Below are 19,029 nucleotides of genomic sequence, written 5' to 3' on the forward strand. Positions count from 1 at the left end.
TGCTAGGATCGGGGAAGCGGAGGGCAGAATTTCCCTAATTGAGGACGAAATTGTACAGCAGAAAGCGGATGTGTCTTCCTTACATTCTCTCCGGGACGATATAAAATTGAAGTTAATTGATTTAGAGAAATGATCCAGGAGGAAAGATTTGCGAGTACTAGGTGTTCCGGAAGGAAGGCAGGCAAAGATATTCATCAATTTGTTATTGATCTGTTCTCAGAAGCCTTCCCTGGATTTACTTAATGGAAGTGGAAACTTGAACTGCAGAGAGTACACCGTTTCCCTTTTCATATGCGGGGCAGTACTAGGGGGGGGGCGGATGGTAAACCTAGAGCTATATTAATCTGCATAAATAATTTTCTAGTCCATGAATCTTTGTATGATTTAACAAGGCCAGACCGTAAGAGAAGGGGGAAGGGTTGTGAATTTTTTGTATGCCCAGATTATTTTCAAGCTACAGTTCAGCAGAGGTGGCATTTGTGTCAATTGATCCCGTTTCAAGCTAAAGGGGCACAGGCCTATTTACTAAATCCTTTAACGCTCAAAATTATTCATAAGGATAAAATGTTATTTTTAATTTCTGAGATTGCTGCAAAGGATTTTCTGGGTACAATTTAGTGGGATAGCTGTAGTATAGGCAATTTAAAAGGCTTTTTTTTCTACCCCAGGGGGATAGGAGGGTCAGTGGAGGGCACTCAACCCTTTCTCTCCATCACAAATAGGGACTATTCAGTCCCTCTGCCTCATTTGGGTAGGTGTATGGGTGGGGGGGGGGCGGTCTTTGGGGTGGTAAGGGTGGGGAGGGTGGTTGGGGTGGTGGGCCAAGGAACAGTATAGATGGGTTTTGGTACTTGAGCAGCACCAAGGAGTGGGTGAATAAAGTTTTCATAATTGCATTTCTTGCATTAATATTGCTATGTAGTCTTGTGGTTAGGCATAATGATTCAGCTATGTTAAAATAGTTTTTGTTTGAGAATGGGTACATTTTCTGTTTGTTCATGGAACATTTGCGGCCTGAATCATGAGAAGAAAAGAGGGATTATGGCCCAGATTCTTAATTCAATGTGGGTGGATTTGCTGTGTGTAGAGGAGACCCATATTGCATGGAAAAATAGGAGGCGGCTAAAGGATCTGGGCATGGAGCTTGTGGGCTGTACACATCAAGGGTCAACAACAAGAGGGGTGGCAATCTTGAAAAGATTTGGGTGGGGGGAGTGCAAGCGCGTAAAAGATCTTTGTGGCCGATGAGATGATTATTGAGTTATGGAAAGAGGGTCTTTCAATGATCATTTGCTCAATTTATGGTCCTAATTTAGATGACCCGGAAATGATGAATGATCTGAGTATTGAGCATGCTGTTTGGCCATCTCCATTGATTTTATACGGGGATTTTAATCTCCATTTGGCAGGGAATGTTGCTATAACAAGCAACTATCTCTATGATGGGAAGAAAAGTAAAGTCTTTAAAGCCACTAGAGGACTTGTTAAGGAATTTGGGCTGGTAGATGTATGGCGGGTGAAAGGAATGGGAGCCCCAGGGAGTACTTTTTACTCTGCCCCTCACCAAAAGCACGTACGTCTAGATTATTTTTTTGTAACTGCAGAGTACGCTACTAAAGCTAGGTTTGATATTCAGCCTATATTAATATCTGATCATAATCCTATTATATTAGAACTAGATATTAGGTACAGATCTCCCATAAGGGCTTGGACTTTCGAACATAAACTATTGGTTGATTCAGCCTGTTGCCAACAAATGTGTAAATGGATAGTAGAATTCTTTAAAAATAACCGTGGGTCTGCCTCTGCGCATATGGTGTGAGATGCATTTAAGTCAGGTGTTCGTGGAGAAACTTTAAGCTACTCCATTAATAAACAGCGCAAACTACGGGAAGAATTATCAGATAAGATGAATAAACTTCGGCTGCTAGAAAATGAGCTTATGGTGGCAGTTAGTAATGGTCAGGATACCGACCAAATTGTGAGCGATCTAGCCGTCCAAAAGAAGAGGCTATATCAGAATTTTGCCGTAAAGCTGGCAGCGCAAATCGCAGTATATAGGTCAGAGATATACGAGGTGGGGGAAAACTCTGGTCGAATATTGGCCAAAAGACTACATCAAAAAGAGGTTGCCAAAAGGATCAATAACATTTAGGATGAGTTGGGGCAAATCTGTGACAAGCCAGCCGAAGTACTAGAGGTTTTTGGCAAATTTTATAGTCAATTGTATACGGATGAGGATATCTCTGGAGTTGAAGGCAAAGTAGCGGAGTTCTGCATCAAAACTTCCAAATTGATATTTGATCAAATGGAAGAGTTAGACGTCAATATCACCTGGGAGGAAGTGGAGGCAGCACTAACATCATTGGCTGCTGGCAAGGAGGTGGGGCTGGATGGCATCCCGCTTGAATTTTATAGAACCTTTCGGCATGTGTTGAAAGAGGAACTCATGACTGTATTTTTGACTGCACAAAAGGGGAACGCACCATTGTCCTGTCAGAAATCCATCATTACTGTTTTAAAAAAAAAAGACAAACCCGCCTTACTGCCGTAGCAAAATCTATTCTAAAATAATAGCAACACGCTTATCTGGAATCATTTCAGCTTTGGTTTCACAATTCCAACACAGGTTCATTCCCGGGCGTGATACTGCAGATCATGTTCGGCATCTGATATCATTTGTGGATTGGGCACAAGGAACCAATTCCACAATGGGGATAACCCTGTTGTATGCCGAGAAGGCATTCAACAGGATTTCCTGGCCATACATGTGGGAGGTTTTAAGACTGAAGGGATTTGGCCCTAGGATTCGGCAGGCGCTGAAGTCATTATATTCGTCCCTAGTTGCTTGTATTCGATTAGCCGGCCAAAAGTCGGGCTTGTTCACAATTGGTTGTGGTACATGGCAAGGATGCCCGTGCTCACCTTTATTATTTGCTTTATACTTAGATTTTTATTGAATAAGCTAAATCAGGCTAATGACATCAAACTTGTCCAATTGCGGCATATAGATTATAGAGCTCTGGCCTATGCGGACGACATTGTTGTTGTTACTAGCGATATTGTCACCGCATTACCGGCAATTGTTGAATTGGCATCTCAATTTGGGTCCTTCTCTGGGTATAAGTTAAATATCTCCAAAACACAGATCCTTTTTATTGGTGGGAACCTCCTGACAATGTCACAACTGCTCAGAAGTTACTTATTTGGGAATTAAAATCTCTTTACCAGTCAGTAATATCCCAGAGCTAAATATGAATCCTGTGCTCACCAAAGTAAACTCAATGTTGGAGCGATTGGATCACTTACACTTCTGAGGTCAGAGTTCACAAAGCAGTGCCAGAGGGGCAAGCTAGTGACTGAAACTGCGACCTCTGGAGACCCCTAATTGACGTTCATGGCACTTACCTTTTGATATTTAGTCCAGGATGTTAGTGTACTACATTCTTGCACTAAGTATTCAAAAGTACAGTCCAGGGCTTGAAGGCTCATATTGGTGGGTTTGTATTTTTTAACTAACGGGCTGCAAGCAGAGTGAGCGGTGCGATTTTTGGGAAGTGTTCTGCAAAATAGCAAAACCTGACATGTATTTTGTGCATGTACCAACGAAATGGGGCTCTCGCGTGGGTCGGTTTTTGCGGGAAAATAAGAGTTCAAACTCCTGATCAGAGTTGTAAACATGCATGTCATCGCACTGACTTCTGCAGCACAAAGGCTCCCAAGGTCAAAATGAGGCATAAACATGAAAGGGCGCCATGTTGGCTTTCAGAAATAGTGACGGTCAAGACAGAGGTACAGTACATTGACTCGTTTTGGAGTCTCACTTAGCAAAATATTTGTTTTTTTAAGAATCCCGTGAAATAGGATTGCCTTTGTCACAATTGATTGCCCTTAACGTTTTGCAGCTGCTTCTGTGAGTGTAACTGAGTGTCCTCCACAGCCAGAACTCAGTTTGACCCGGCCCAACAACATCAACACAAGTGAGCAGGTGCATATGTTTGTGGTAAATACCCCATTTCATGGTTGATCACTTCAGGCAGTCATTTTTATCCAGAAACATCTCCAATTGTTAATTTTTGCATTCGATGCTGTAAGTATAGGTTTAAAGATTCCAGGACTAATCAACGGGGTCAGTCATGACATGGGGCCAATTGGCAGCTATGGATTTTTAAAACCTCCACACCCTTTATGAAACAGGCCAGTTCCAGCAGGAGATGGCCTATGATGTCTAAGTCAGTGTTCATCACTGATTGCCTTGATTCTGAGGGGAACTGTGAAGAGTCTGTGACATAAGGCGTGAGTAGGACAAGATACCTACAGGTACTGATGGAGATAACTGTGACAGTGCCCAAAGTGATCTTTATTTACCCGCGTTGCAGCCTAATTATTATTCCTGCCTCCGTTTTTGCCAGCTGCGGTCTGAGCCTCCCTGGTGGGACGAGGGTCCCAGGGACACACGCCCCTTGCCCTTGTGAAGACGCGATCACCCTATGAGAGGACTGCAACTCCCAGGGTGCAACTTGGTGCACACAGCTGCCGTGTGTGAGGGGGAGGCCTGACCATTGCGCATAAAGCGCAGCCTCTTCCCACGCAGCACGGGACGCGCGCGGGACGAAGCTGGACAAAGCCCGGACCAAGGGCGGGCCGTTCTGAGCCAGAAAGAGACTGGGCTGGGCCACCTCCTTTAATCATTTGGGAAAGAGGACGATATTTGTTCCAACTGTATTTGTGAATACCTGGCTGATTTGACCGTACAAAATAATTTGCATATGTTTAGAGGCTAAAATGAGTAAACGGAGGTTAAAGGTCAGAGGGTAGTGGGCACTTTAGACGCCTTTTTGACAAGGGCAGAATCTGCGCTAATAAACGAAATAAAACTTACAGATCGGAGGTTGTCTCTGGAGCCATTTTCTGCACAAAGTAGACTTTCCCTGGCACCTGAACTCATTGAATCACAAGTGTTGATTAGTAATGAGATATCCCTCGCAAAGTCTGGTGAAAACTCGTGTGGAACAGCTGAACGATCAATGGATATTGCCTCCCCATTATCTCTTGAGCAAGCGTCCAGTACTGGAAGACCCACAATCACTACTAGGGGGCAAAATGCGAAGTCTAAGACTGTTCAGGCTGTAGAACAACCATTAAGAAAACGGAATGGTAGGAATACGCAGAAACTGACCAAAATGGGGACGAATGTGATAGATAAACCCATCGATATAGTATTAGATGGGAATTTTTGGGGAAGAATTGAAACAATGATGTCTACACTGTTGGAACCCATTATGTTAAAAATCACTAATGTAGAAAAAAAGTTAGCCGAGGTGGAGGAACTTGTTAGAAATAAATATCTAGTTGTCGCTTTAGAAAGCTCTAAGCGAGGCTCCCGTGTCCTGAATAACATGGAGGCAAACAGGGGGGTAGGCAACCCGAGCCGTCTTGCAAATGACCAAATATAGGGTGGAAGTAATACCGCAGCTAAAAATGTAGTTACAATAATTACGCCAGCTAGTAATAGGCACCCTCCTCCTAGAGAAGGTCCCTCTGTGGCTCCTCTTAACCATCCTGTTGGTACTGAGAGAGGAGCTGCGATTGTCAGGTCTCCTGGTTTACGTAAGGATAGAGAGAGAGGATTGTACATGCACCATCTTTCTAAAAACTTCCAAAGTCCCCTGCGTAACCTAAACCGTCCCTCCGAAGCCACCCCCTACACCAGGTCTCCAAACCGGTCCTGGAGGGCCGGATCCATGCCAGATTTTTGGGATATCCCCATTGAGAGACATGTAGTTATTTTAAAAATCTGGCATGGATCCGGCCCTCCAGGACCGGTTTGGAGACCCCTGATTATTCTTGGCTAATGTCCGGCCATTATCTCACAATGCTTTTAAACACGGGGTGGCGCTAAGGAACAAGTCTCTCCATTTTTTGAGGGAAAGGACTGGCGTAGAGAACTTTCTCTTCTCTGAATTCAAAATGGCACGAGGAATAGGGTGGGTAGGCTCCTCAGCCAAGTTATTTAGCGGTGATTGTGTTGTGTTAACTTTTAGCTCCCCCCTCTTAGTTCAAGGGATTCTGGGGAGAGGAAATAATGGGCCTTGTAACCCCAACGATATTCATGTCCTCCCCTTGGGTTATTTTTATAAACCATCGAATTATCATACTTCACGAGGGCCGTTCCACATTGGAGATAATCTCAGGGGCATGGGGGAGTCTAGACTCTTGGTCCCGGTGAACAACCGCTTTAATGCTTTGCGCTCGCTGGAGGACATCGATTGACTGGACTTAGCGAATTTAGCACCCTGTAACCCCATAGTGAATGCCTATGATATAAAAAACTTTTGTAGCGCGCTCTATTACTAAAAATAGTATCCTGGCGCGGATATGGTCTAGGGGGAACTTTTGATCGGCTCAAAGTGGAAAAAGTTGTCTATGCTCCCCAATCTTTATAACCTAGGTGATAGTTATGAGGCATATAGATCGATAACTGAGGAAGCTAGTTCCTTGGCTGAACCTTTGGACACCCTAAATGCTCCTTTCCATATAGTAATATAAGAGAGGCTTTAAGTGGAAGAGCCACTGACAACTGTTCTGCGAGATGTAAAATTACCCTTTGTAATATTCTGTCTTGGAACATTGCTGGTATCTCTTCAAAGTTAACCAATCATTTGTGTAGGGAATTTATCAGTCATTGTGAGATCCTGTGTTTCCAGGAAACCTGGGCTAAATAGCCGGTCTATCTGAATGGATATAAGACATACCACTTCTCAGCAGTTGATAGCTTTAGTGGCAGGGCAAAAGGCGGGCTTTGTATATATTTATCGATCAGAATTAACATCAGAAGGACAACTATGCTTGCTAACGATATCTACTATCAACTAGTCAAATTGGACCTAGATTCCTCCCACGCTATAGTCATTACTAATTTCTACAACAATATTCCCCTTGACAAAATAGGAACTGTTATCGTAAATATGTTGAAATCGATGGAAAGTGAGGTAAGGAGTAAGGTGAAAGATACAATGGTGATTTTTGTTGGGGATTTTAATTGCACATTACATTTGAACGCAGGGGACAAAGTATGTGAAGTTTTGAACGATGATGGGGCATGCTTATTTCACTTCAGGCACTCAGTCTTGGGGGAACTCTTCAATGAACTTATCTTCTCCCTGGGTTTAGGATTTGTAAATGAAATGTGCCTAGTTCCCGCCCCTATGCCTGGGAGTCAAGCCTGCTATTTAACAGGCTGTTTGTGAGATTCATTAGTTATTTCATGTCTAAGGAGGCCTACCTCCGCAGTGATGTTTTGCCTTTCAAGGAGGGGCAGTAACTTGTGCAGCAATGTGTACAAATGTTCAAGATACCCTTTGGTTTAATTGTTCAACAGGTAACAGAGTGCTAAACAAGTAGTGTAAAAATACTCCACAAGTACAGTAAATATACAGTAACTCTTAAATCTACAACGCTCGATTTTGTGTAAGGACAATTTACTACAGAAGAACAGTGTATAATAATATTAGGGCAAAGCATACATATGGTTGGAACGGCACAAATTTTTGGACACAGAGAAGCAGACATTTAACATACTGGCGAGGCAAGCTATCGTTGTACAGTTATTGTGAGGAGGTCTGAAGTCCGGGGCGGGAGAAGCATACATCAATGTTATAACATCAGTTTCCAGAACACCTTTAGCAAAAATCGGTTTTCAAAAAAGATCTTTTACAATAACAACATTTTTCCAGGCAGTATATTATTTTCACCAAAACATCTCTTATATGCATGTGTTTATGTTATATTATGTTTCAGGTTATTTTAATTTGGTGACTGAAAGTTTATATAATAGTTTGTCCTTTTTTGTTTTTTTGGGGGGTATACCCAATAAATACCCCAAAACTCCCTTTTCTTATTTTTTTAAATATTTGCCTTCTAAATGATAATAATGGACAATCGAAATAAAAACATTAAGATATGCAGATAATGTGTGTATTTATATGTATATAGTATATACTTGCTCCTGTTTGTGTACCCTTGCCAAAGTTATTTTATCCTTTGATCTATACATTTAAATTTACCATTTCAAAATATTTACACAATATATTAAATTAATGTTGACATGTTATTCAGTGAACGTTTATCAATTTTGTATTCGAAACTGTGTTGCCAAATTACAAAAACGTATTTTTAGGCTAATTAAAAATTTTGGGACCATAGAATCCAATGATTCATATGGTCTAAGGTGTTACGAGATTCCTATGTAATTGTAAACTATATTTTTGTAAAGTAGTTTTTACAAAAGATATCTTGGAGATAAACGAAAATAATAATCTTTGTTTAAAGCATCTTTTGAAAATATTACTTTACATGGTACCAACGTAAGCGCATAAGTGTTCTTTGAAGCTGAGTGTGTCTCTCTGTGTGGGTATGTTTAGGTGTTAGTTATTGTGGGTTTGTATACGCATGTCTGGTTTCCTAAAAAAACATTGAAATATTTTTTGTAGTGGAATACATTTATATTTTTCCATTGAAATCATAGTCTGAGGTGCTGATTTGCAGAGTGGGTTATAAGAGGGCTGTGAAACATAGGAAAACAGCTCTGAGATACAAAGCTTGGCAATCACTGTATGAAGTAAGCCTTAACTCCTTAAGAGCGTCGAACGTTCAGCGCCCAGTGCTGAACGTTCTTATAACGGGTGCTGGCCCGTCGGCCAACGGTCGTGCGCAGCACTGGCAAGGTAGTGCTCGCGACGACCGTTGGCCGACGGCAGCACTTAAAGGGTTAATAACGATAATACTGTGTTTTGGAGTGTGGTCAACTCTCCTTCATTAATGGAGGAGGAGTGTCCTAGGCCTGAGATAGTAATCGTAGAAGAAGAATGAATTGATAATTTTTCTGGATTCTATTCGATTCGGTAAAGTGGGGAAGGGTCCTAGCCCGATAGTATCCCAGTGGATTTGTTCAAAGCTAATATTTCATTGTGCAGAACCATATTAACGCTGGTATTAGGCACATGTTGCAGTATAGGCTTCCTACCTACCTGGTCAGAGTCCATTATAGTTCCTATTTATAAAAAAGGCAACCGCCTTAATCCTCCATGCTACTTGATTCACCAGTAAAGATAGTCAATCGTATCATCATGAATGGACTCCAGTATAGGGCTGAATCAAACGAAATCCTTTCGGATTTACAGTATGTTTTTCATATGGTATAATCTTTATCTGCATGTTTTTAAAATGATTTATGCATGTAAGTTGTGATTTTATATTTATATAATGTACTTCATGAGTTGACATGATGCTTCTGACTTGGTTAAGCATGTATAATTGTTTTATGCTTTCAAGTATATCCCTGGTTGTATAGTATTCTGCTTTTATGATTTTAAATGAAATCGAATAAAGCATATATGAACTGAACTGATAATCGCTGTCCAAAGTATCTTTGGACAACACGTTAAGTGTGCTTTAAAGCTGAGTGTGCCTCTGTGTGGGTCTCTTTTGGTGTTAGTAAATGGGTGCTTGTCTACGCATGTCTGGTTTTCTAAAAACAAATCGAAATATTGTTTGTAGAGGAATACATTTACATGTTCCATTGAACTCATTAGGCCACTGTCGGGCATGTCCACCGTGATGAACACTCATCCTCTAATTGATTTTGTGTTGCAGATATTTTAAAGAAAGGTGGTAACGCTGCTGATGCTGCTGTGGCTGTTGCTGCTGCCTTGAACCTCACTGAGCCTGCCAGTACTGGTGTTGGTGGAGACTGCTTCTGCCTCTTTTACGAGGCCAAAACAAAACAAGTCTATGGGATCAATGGAAGGTAACATACAACTGTTCCAAATATTTTTATTTGTTTTAAGACATTCAGAATAAAAGTGAACAACTGTATCAAACGAGGGGAAATGGAAGAGGAGGAAAAATCAGGTCAAGTCTTGAACATAACATGAGAACTATAGTTTGATGGCATAGGAGCATTTCAAAAAGAACTTCAAAATTAAATCAACGATTTTACTTCAGTATTTAATCTTATCCACAACTATTTGCTCTATAACATTAAAGGTTATCGCATCCATTTCTTTAGTAGTATGAATGTTTGTTATCTTTTTCCTGTTCTTTTAATACTTGTTCACAATCAGCAGCGCCGTATTGATTCACAAAATCTATTAAAGATGACTTTTTGAGTGATCTCCTGTTAAAGCATTTCATAGACAATTATATCCTGGAATTTATTTTCATCTATAACATGCATTTTACAAACTAATATCTCCTCAAACAAGATATTGACCCAGATGAGTCAATCATGCGTATTTACTTTTGTGTCCCTTCATGCTGTGAGTGCAGTACCAGGGATTGGTGTCCCTCACTCAGCAGCAGAGGGACTTGGTGACGGGGATTATTTTGGGTGGAGGTTCTTTGAAGCCCCAACTAACCAGGTTCTTAAAAATGCCAGTCTGAGCTCTGCCTCCTACTATAGCTCTACTCTCTTCCAACAACTTCCTCCTCCATAGACTGCTTTCCAGGGTTTCCTTTGTGAGGTAGCCTGAGATCAGGGGAAGGGCAAATTACCATAACAAATAATGCAGGTTTTGGGTATTTCTTGCACCATAGGTGGGCTGGTATATGTGCCGTTGTGGGGCACCTACATATTCTTTCATATGCGTATGTATGGTGTTAAGATGAGATTGACACTCGTGAGTGAATATATGCATTACGAGTGCCTGGTGTTTCAATGAACATCTGATACACCTTTAGTTTGTGGTTCGCATTGGAGTCCTTGCGGACTCATGTCTGAGCCTATGGTCCGTCTCCTAGCACAGTTCTTTCCTCTTCCTCCATGTACCCTTTTCTGCATTGCCTGTATGCAGTATACATAGACCACCTCAAGAGGTGCAAGGGAGTTTATGGTCCTCTTTCTGGAGTCTACAACTGGTGGCAACAAAGCTTTTTCTTTATATGCCTCTTGTCCAAATTGCATCCACTCAAGAAACACCTCTGAGATGTGCCCTGGCCCCTTGCCAGTCTATGGGTACTCACTTGCTTCTTGTATTCTGCAGGATTCCTACCACACCCGTATTATCACTACAAATTTTGAAATATGATGGTATGGAAGAAACTTGCCCCACATAACCTGCTCATAGGCCACTTGTTTGATTAGAGACAGAAAGGGATCCGTCTCAGGCAGGCATTCAAAACATGCTAAAAAGGAATACAATTCAGAGAGTCTTCTCAAGTTCATTGGGGGCAAAATGGCTTGAGGCGCAAAGCTGGCCAAGCAAGGGTTCTGTGTCAGTGTGCACACATGTTTACTACAGAGTTTCAGAGTGGTCCATCAAGTGAAAGCGATTCCACAAATACGATTGAACAGAATTAAACCAAATGTGTCAGAAAGTTAGATCTTAGTCCAAAAATCGACCTTTTTGTGATTTGTTGTAAATCCATTATGAAGTTTATGGAAAATAAAAGTTCAAATAGTTTGTATATTTCATGCAACGGAGGATCTGTGGAGACAACAGATCTCAAGTTAAGATCTGATTGGCTACCACCACATTGACAAAGATTTGGCGGCAGCCATTAAAGGACTCAGGGACTCTGTCTCCTGTCAGAGACATGAGGTATAGTTACTTTAGGACATGAGTTATAGTTACTTGAGAGTATAACTTGTGGATTTCTGTGGTTTTGTTTAACTATAACCTCCCATTAACCTTTGTTTTTCTAGTGAATTTCTAAGGTTTTTTTTAATACCTTCTTCTAACTGTCAGTTTAACCTTTGTTGTATTTTCAGTGAAAAATCTAACAAATATATGTATATATAAATATTTATATATTTAGTACATTTATCAGCGCATATATATATAGTGCATATATCATGTACATATATAGTGTATTTAAAGTGCATTTATATAGCCAACAATCACTGTGGGGCAATAAAACATTTTGTGAACTTGAGTTTTCAGGTTCTTTACATGTTTGGAAGCAAGAGAAACAGTTGTGTTTTGGGTTGTGTTCTGTAGTCAAGTGGGTTGGAGTGTTTTCCTGAACCTCCGATATCTATTTCCCAGATAGTCAGGGTGGGATACATTGTAGTTGTTTGCTGGGTGACAGGCATGTTTGCTATAGCATCGCATTTATCACTAGACCTGTCTGCAGTGTGTTAATGTGTCATCTGTCTTATACTGATTGCATTCTGTTATCTGTGCAGTGGCAGGTCTCCCATGGAACTGAACATTGATCTGTTGAAACAGCAAGGCTTTGATGAAGAAAACCCACTTCCTCTGCACCATGCTCATACAGTGACCGTGCCAGGGGCGGCAGCTGCTTGGTGTGACACAGTTTCCTTGTTTGGAAGCAAAAAGGTGACATTTTCTAGTTATTTTGTTTTTTATGCAGTGTGAAAGCTGGCAAAAGGTCCATGCAACGCTATGCATAGGTGTACTCTGTTGGACCCTATTATTTGAAGAGAGGCAAATATTTTAGCTTAAATGGGATATTTTATTACGATTTTTTTCGAAGTGTGAAATTTCTGTATGTGATTTTATTGTGCCTTAATTGACAATATCGACTGAATAAAGATGATGATGATGAGGTGTACAATAACCCTGAAATACAAAAATACAAATTTATCAGACACAACTATGAATAAGATGTAAAGCTTATAATTGAAAAGAACAACCTGTAAATCAAAATCGATACAAATACAACTTAATAACCAAGTCTTCAGTCACGTGCATCCTTCTGGCAGCCAGACGTTCTTCCTGTTTTCAGAACGGAGATCCAGTCTGACCTGCAGCAGGGTCCTCTGTTTCCTTTTCCGCATTTGGTTACTCGGTGGACTAACGCATCTAAGCGAGGGGAAGAAAAAACTTAGGGGCATATTAGAAAGAACCCCGTTAAAATTATCGCTGTTTTAGCGGCAGGAAACTGCCGCAAAAATGGCGATAATGGGCTTGCTAATATGCGTTATAGAATTCCAATTGAAGCCCAGGTTAGATGTGCAGGACATAATTTTATCGAGGTTCTTGCTCATGCCCCTTAGAAAGAGAAATAATGGGAAACTACTCAGGGGCGGATTCACAGAACTAATCTGAGAGAAAATCCGCAACATACTACTTTTGGTATTCACAGAAGGCATTTAGTAGTAGTAAAGTTAGGACTCATAAATGTACTACTACTAAACTGAGATAAACTCCTTAGCTTACTACTTTTGGTATTCACAGAAGGCATTTAGTAATAGTAAAGTTAGGACTCCTAACTTTACTACTACTAAATGCCTTAGTTTAGTGGTAGTAAAGTTAGGTAGTAATTAGGTAGTTAGGTAGTAGTTAGGTAGTAAAATCCTAAACTTACTACCAAAAGTAGTAAGTTTAGGATTTTACCTCAGATTAGTTCTGTGAATCGGCCCCTCAGAGAGGGACAAATAGAAAAACAACGCGTGTGAAAGAGAAACATATTTAGAAAAAATAAGTATGCGCAAAAAAAGATGGAAAGGGGGAAAAAAGCAGAGGAAGGGAAGGGTACAGAAGGGAAGGAATTGCAAAACAAAAGACATGTCAAAGGTAGAATGGGATTTTGATAGGATGGATAGAAGGGTGAAAGGAAGTATAGGAAGCTTGAATGGAAAAGCAACAGGATCGAAAGGTGAAAGGGTGAATACATGGAAAGATGGAATAATAAATAGACGGAGAAGAGTGAATGGATGGATGGTTGAAAGGACAGAGAAGGAATATATATATGTTGATGGGGCAATGGGTGAAAGTATATTTAAAAATGAATAGGTGAAAAGAAATATGGTTGGATGGGGCAATGGGTAGATTTGAAAGGTAAAAGGATGTAAGAATGGATGCATAGATGGAACAGTGAATGGATGAATGCATAGATGTATGGTTGTAGGATGGAAGAATAAAAGAACCGTCCTAAGGAGGGTTTGGTTTGCTTGCTTTGTGTGTCCGGCATGATTATAGGTATGTTTCAAGTGAGGGGTAATTTAATTTTCTAGCTACTCTCTTGCTCCCTGGCCTGTAATATTCTATGCAATACACAAATATCATTCTCATTTTACTTCTAGGGCTGCAAGATCAGACTTGAAAGAGTGCTGGGCCCCAAAGTTTTGTTTAGAAGGTCGCTAACAGTACTATCAAAGATTTGGGGGTAGCAGATGCTGACTGTTGTCCTGGTTCCACCTGATGCCTCTTTAATCATCCACCAGACATTCCCTGCTCCTTTATCTCACAAGAGCAGGCTCTTTTGTTTTATCGCTGCACTTTCCTCCTTTTAAATATTTCTTTTTATTTAAGCTTTTACACAGGTAAAGTAAGCATTTGTCTCCAAAACAATAAGAGTAGTGCGGTGTAATTCACCAGTCAGTCATTACCTCATAACATTGGCAGGGAACCAAAAATAACAACGCAAACCATAGGCAAATTCCAAATCCCCTGAATTTGGGTCTGCCAAAGTGCTTAATTTGTGCCGTTCGTTTTGGGTACTCACCGCCGGCACTTAATTGCCAGCACCGGCTCTAGTGACAGTCCAACACATGGTGGCTCTCTCTGTCTAATTCTGAAATTAACACAAAAACTGCAGGCAGTTTCGTGCCGTGAGGGAAACGGCCACACGGAACAGAGGAAAATCGCCGCCGTGAGGGAAACGGCCAGGGGAAACTACATCCCCCAGAAGCCCCGGGAGGTCGCCGAGGGTGACGCGCTACAAGCGCCAGCCGCCGCCTACTTCTGCCGCGGGGCCCCACGCACCGCGGGACGCCCTTGCAGAGCGGAGCAGCGTTGTTGCTAAAGGGAGCACTCCTGCCACGGGGTGCATTGCTGCAGGCAGTTTCGTGCCGTGAGGGAAACGGCCACACGGAACAGAGGAAAATCGCCGCCGTGAGGGAAACGGCCAGGGGAAACTACATCCCCCAGAAGCCCCGGGAGGTCGCCGAGGGTGACGCGCTACAAGCGCCAGCCGCCGCCTACTTCTGCCGCGGGGCCCCACGCACCGCGGGACGCGCGCGGTCGGCGCCGGGAGAAGCCCGGGACAAGGGCGGGACAGTCTACGGCAGTCCACGGCAAGACCAGGCAGGGCTGGGCCACCCACCGTACATCTCCTGCAAACATGGGTAAGCGGAAAAGCGGAGCTACCACAGACGATGGCGGGAAAAAGGCTAAAGTGGCTAAACAATCTGACTCCATCCTGTCCTACCTTACTTCTGCGGTGGGGGCTTTAACTAAAGAAATTGCCACAGCACAGCAAGAACTGGGTCTAATAGCTAAGTCCCCTTCCTCAGCTATATTACCCGAAGCACAGGACATTCCTTTAGAGCCTGATGTCATCATAACAAAACCCATTACTGCTACTGTTTCCACTTTACCTCAAGCTTGTGCATCCCAAACTTTGCTCCCCACTGTGAGTCTGGACCCTTTGGGAATTTCAAAATCTTCCTCGAAAAAACGTAAGAAGAGGGAGGCCCCTCCTCGAGTCACCCATGGGACGGAGGAGTCCCTGAAGGACCTTATTGAGGCTCTTTTCGAGGAACGGATTGAACCCCTTTTAGTGGGAATTGCAAAGGACATAGTAGACACTATGAACACATGTCTCGAAGGCTTGCTAAAAAAATGTGTCTTGATAGATGATATAGCAAAAAAACTTGATAGCTGGCATCTTGGCGATAAAAAGGTCGTAGATTGTCACAGAGCACAGCAGTTACCATTACCACTTCTTGAGGTCACTTCCGAGCCCATGGAATCAGACATAGTAGGTTTACAGGTTCCCCAACCACCCATACCTATTACCCGACAGGAGGTCCCCTCAATATCAGGGGGAACTAATTACTTGGGAAGCAAGATTCATCTAAATCTGCCCCCTGCGGTAGTACCCTATGTAGCTGTTTTTCTAGGGGTGACCCCGCTAAGGCAAGGCGAGGAGGAGTCAACTCCCGCACTTATAAGAAAAGCAAAAAAATGGTGCGATGATCTAAGTAGCGGTGACTCAAACACATCCTCTAGCATCATAGCCGCAAGAAGGGTAGGATGGGTGGGAAAACGGGCTAAAAATGTGAAAGGTGACTGTGTGGTGATAAACTTCAATAACGACCATTGCCTGAGTACTCTGTTCTGGGATGGATCAGATATTAAGGAAAGCGACAGTCTCAGGGCAGTTCCATTAGGCTTCTTTTACCCCCCACAGCCCCACTTTAATTCACACAGGATGCCCCCCCCAAATATGGTCCCAGCAGCTAATGGGTGGCAAACTGTAACTAGGAAAGCGAGTCGAAATTCACCAACGTACCATAACACAGGCCCTATTATGGATCTGGTTAATCGTTTTAATCCTTTAAGTGATTTGAACACTAACGATTGACTACCCATACCCCTAACACCACCTATAATAGCCATGCCTGAGAGGGTAACTTCCCTACCATGTACATTTATGACCTGGAACGTTGCAGGAATAAGAGCTAAAAGATCGGACCCTACTTGGATACAATACATTTCTAAACATAAGGTCATAGCTCTGCAAGAAACGTGGGACACTTCACTTTCCTTTTCCCTAGATGGCTTCCTAAGTTTCATAATACCCGCTAGTACCAGTAACGCGGGGAGAGCAAAAGGGGGCCTTATTACATTTTTTTCTTTAGACCTAGCAGGAACTTTTAATCTACTGAATTCAGGTTCCCCAAACATTCTAGCAATAGAATGGACAGTCTCCCCAAGCTGTATCATACTAGTAATTAATTTTTACAACGCCTGGGGTGGACCAAATGAATTTGAACACGTGCATTGTTTGGAGAACTTGATAAATAAATACAGTCAAAATTCACACACTCCTTTCGATATTTTTTTAATGGGTGATTTTAATAGCCACAAATGTCAACTGCCCTGTCAATCACTAGATGCAGATTCTCCTGCCGGAGTCTGCATTCCTCACTTTGAACACACCAAAATGGGGGAGTCACTTGACCTATTGTGTGCCAATTTTAACATATACGAATCATACAAAACTGCTTCTAATGAGAAGGTCCCCACCTTTAAAGCTACAACTAAGGGGACGATAATTGATTACATATTTATGTCCGTAGGCTTAATCTCAAAGACAAGTGACTATAAAGTTACTGTCTCACCCCATAGTGATCATAACCCTCTGTCAACTGCAATACACTGGAGTGACTTATGGCACAGACAGGTGGATCAGCCCCGGGTTTGCGCCTTGGCGGTGCCCAGTGATCAGGGCAGACGGCTCAGATGGGGTATGGCCATGGAGGAACGGTTTATGGAAACCTTACTTCCCAAAATTGAGGGACCGATAGAAACTTGTCTAGACCAAACTGCCTCGAACCTTCAGGTTGTCGCAGCTTTTAATTGTATCTGTGCACAAACCGTCAGGGATCTTACAAAACCCAAATCTAAGTACCCCACAAAGCCCCACAAATGGTTTGATAGCAAATGCTCAAGGGCACATAGAGAATTGAAACTGGCCCTTAAGGCCAAGGAAAGGGATAAAGAATTAATCTCTCATCTGAGACGGGCCTATAAAGCCAATGTGAGGGCAAGGAAAAATGAGATCAAGAACAATGCATGGATTGATCTACTCAATGTAGATGTTCTAAAAAATAGTAAACAGTTCTGGGAAATCATTAACCACTCCTTTTTTACAGGGGAGAACAATCTGAACACAGATTGTGTAATTCCCGACGAGAGATGGGTACAGCATTTTAGCAATATTTATGGGGGTGAACCATTAGTCTGCCCAAGTACTACTGAGGTGGCTCACTGTGCAGCCACAGTGGTTTTTACGGAAGAGCAGGTCCTTAAAGCCATTATGGATACCACAAAAAATAAGGCACCAGGCCCTGACGGTGTCCCGGCAGACTTTTTTAAATATTGCCCAGTACTCTGGAGTAAAGTACTGACCAGAGTGTTCAGAGCAGCAGCCGAAGGATCCCTACCCCAAACTTGGGCAACATCCATAATAGTTCCCATCTTTAAGAAGGGAAATCGGGAGGACCCCGGGTGTTATCGCCCAATTTCCCTTATTGACTCTACTTTTAAAATCTTAGGTAGAGTCCTTTTGGTCCAACTAAGGGAAAATTTAGAACTGAATGGGGGACTCTCGAACATTCAATACGGCTTTCGTGAGAATAGGGGGACATTGGAACAATGTTCCAATCTCCACCTTCTAGTCTCCAGGTACACGGTGGCCGGGGAGGGGTCAGTTTACTTGGCCTTTATGGACCTCTCCTCGGCCTTCGACCTGGTGAATAGGAGTAAGTTATGGACTATTCTACTAGAGCTAGGCATAGAGGAGCCCTTGGTGGCATTTATGGCAAGGTTACACCAAGATCTCAAGGCAAAAATAAGAGTCACCAGGGACGGAAGGTGCACGGAAAGTTTTAAATCTGAAAAAGGGGTGCGCCAGGGTTGCATCCTGGCCCCCCTTCTTTTTACTATTTATATAAATGGTCTGGGGAAACACCTAGAAACAGGATTGGCTGATGTTCCCCGTGTAGGAGGAGCTCAGATCCCAGCCCTCCTATACGGGACGACGCCGTCCTGATAGCACGAACAGGGATTAGCCTACAGATTCTTCTGGACCGCTTTGGTTCCTTTATGGAGAATCTAGACTTGAAAATCAACGTCTCCAAGTCTCACACTATGATTATTGGTCGTAAAGTAAATATGTTGCAGAAAAAATCTTTTATTTGCAAAGGGGAGATTCTTTCTTGGGTTCCAGTCTTTCCTTACCTGGGAGTCCTTTTTGATCAAAGAGGGTCCTGGGCCCCCCAGATCAAAGCAAAAAGTCTTAGCTTAGCACGATCCTCATCAGCCCTGCTGGCCTTTACAAAAAGATTGGGAGCCAAACCAATGGAGGCGGTGATTAAAATATACAACAGTAAGTGCGTTCCAATCGCTATGTATGGATCTGCGATTTGGGGTTATGCAGAGACGGCAAAAATACAGAGGGTAGAAAATGGTATCATTAGGAACATTTTATCTGTCCCTGATTCCACACCCACCTTCTCTATCCATGAGGAAATAGGTTTACCATATATCTCTG

General features: G+C 42.4%; 1 protein-coding gene across 3 annotated transcripts in view; it reads left to right on the top strand.

Annotated features, from left to right (window-relative positions):
- Positions 1-19,029, top strand: part of LOC147683718 (uncharacterized) — a 665,741-nt gene that overhangs the window by 273,397 nt on the left and 373,315 nt on the right. For all 3 annotated transcript variants that reach the window (XM_086944090.1, XM_086944092.1, XM_086944091.1), the window contains exons 3-4: positions 9,655-9,808; positions 12,188-12,341. In XM_086944090.1, the coding sequence (XP_086800216.1) occupies positions 9,655-9,808; positions 12,188-12,341 (308 nt within the window). The remainder of the gene's footprint in view (positions 1-9,654; positions 9,809-12,187; positions 12,342-19,029) is intronic.

This window comes from Lissotriton vulgaris, chromosome 11 (genome assembly GCF_964263255.1).
Source record: "Lissotriton vulgaris chromosome 11, aLisVul1.2, whole genome shotgun sequence".
Taxonomy (NCBI): Eukaryota; Metazoa; Chordata; class Amphibia; order Caudata; family Salamandridae; genus Lissotriton; species Lissotriton vulgaris.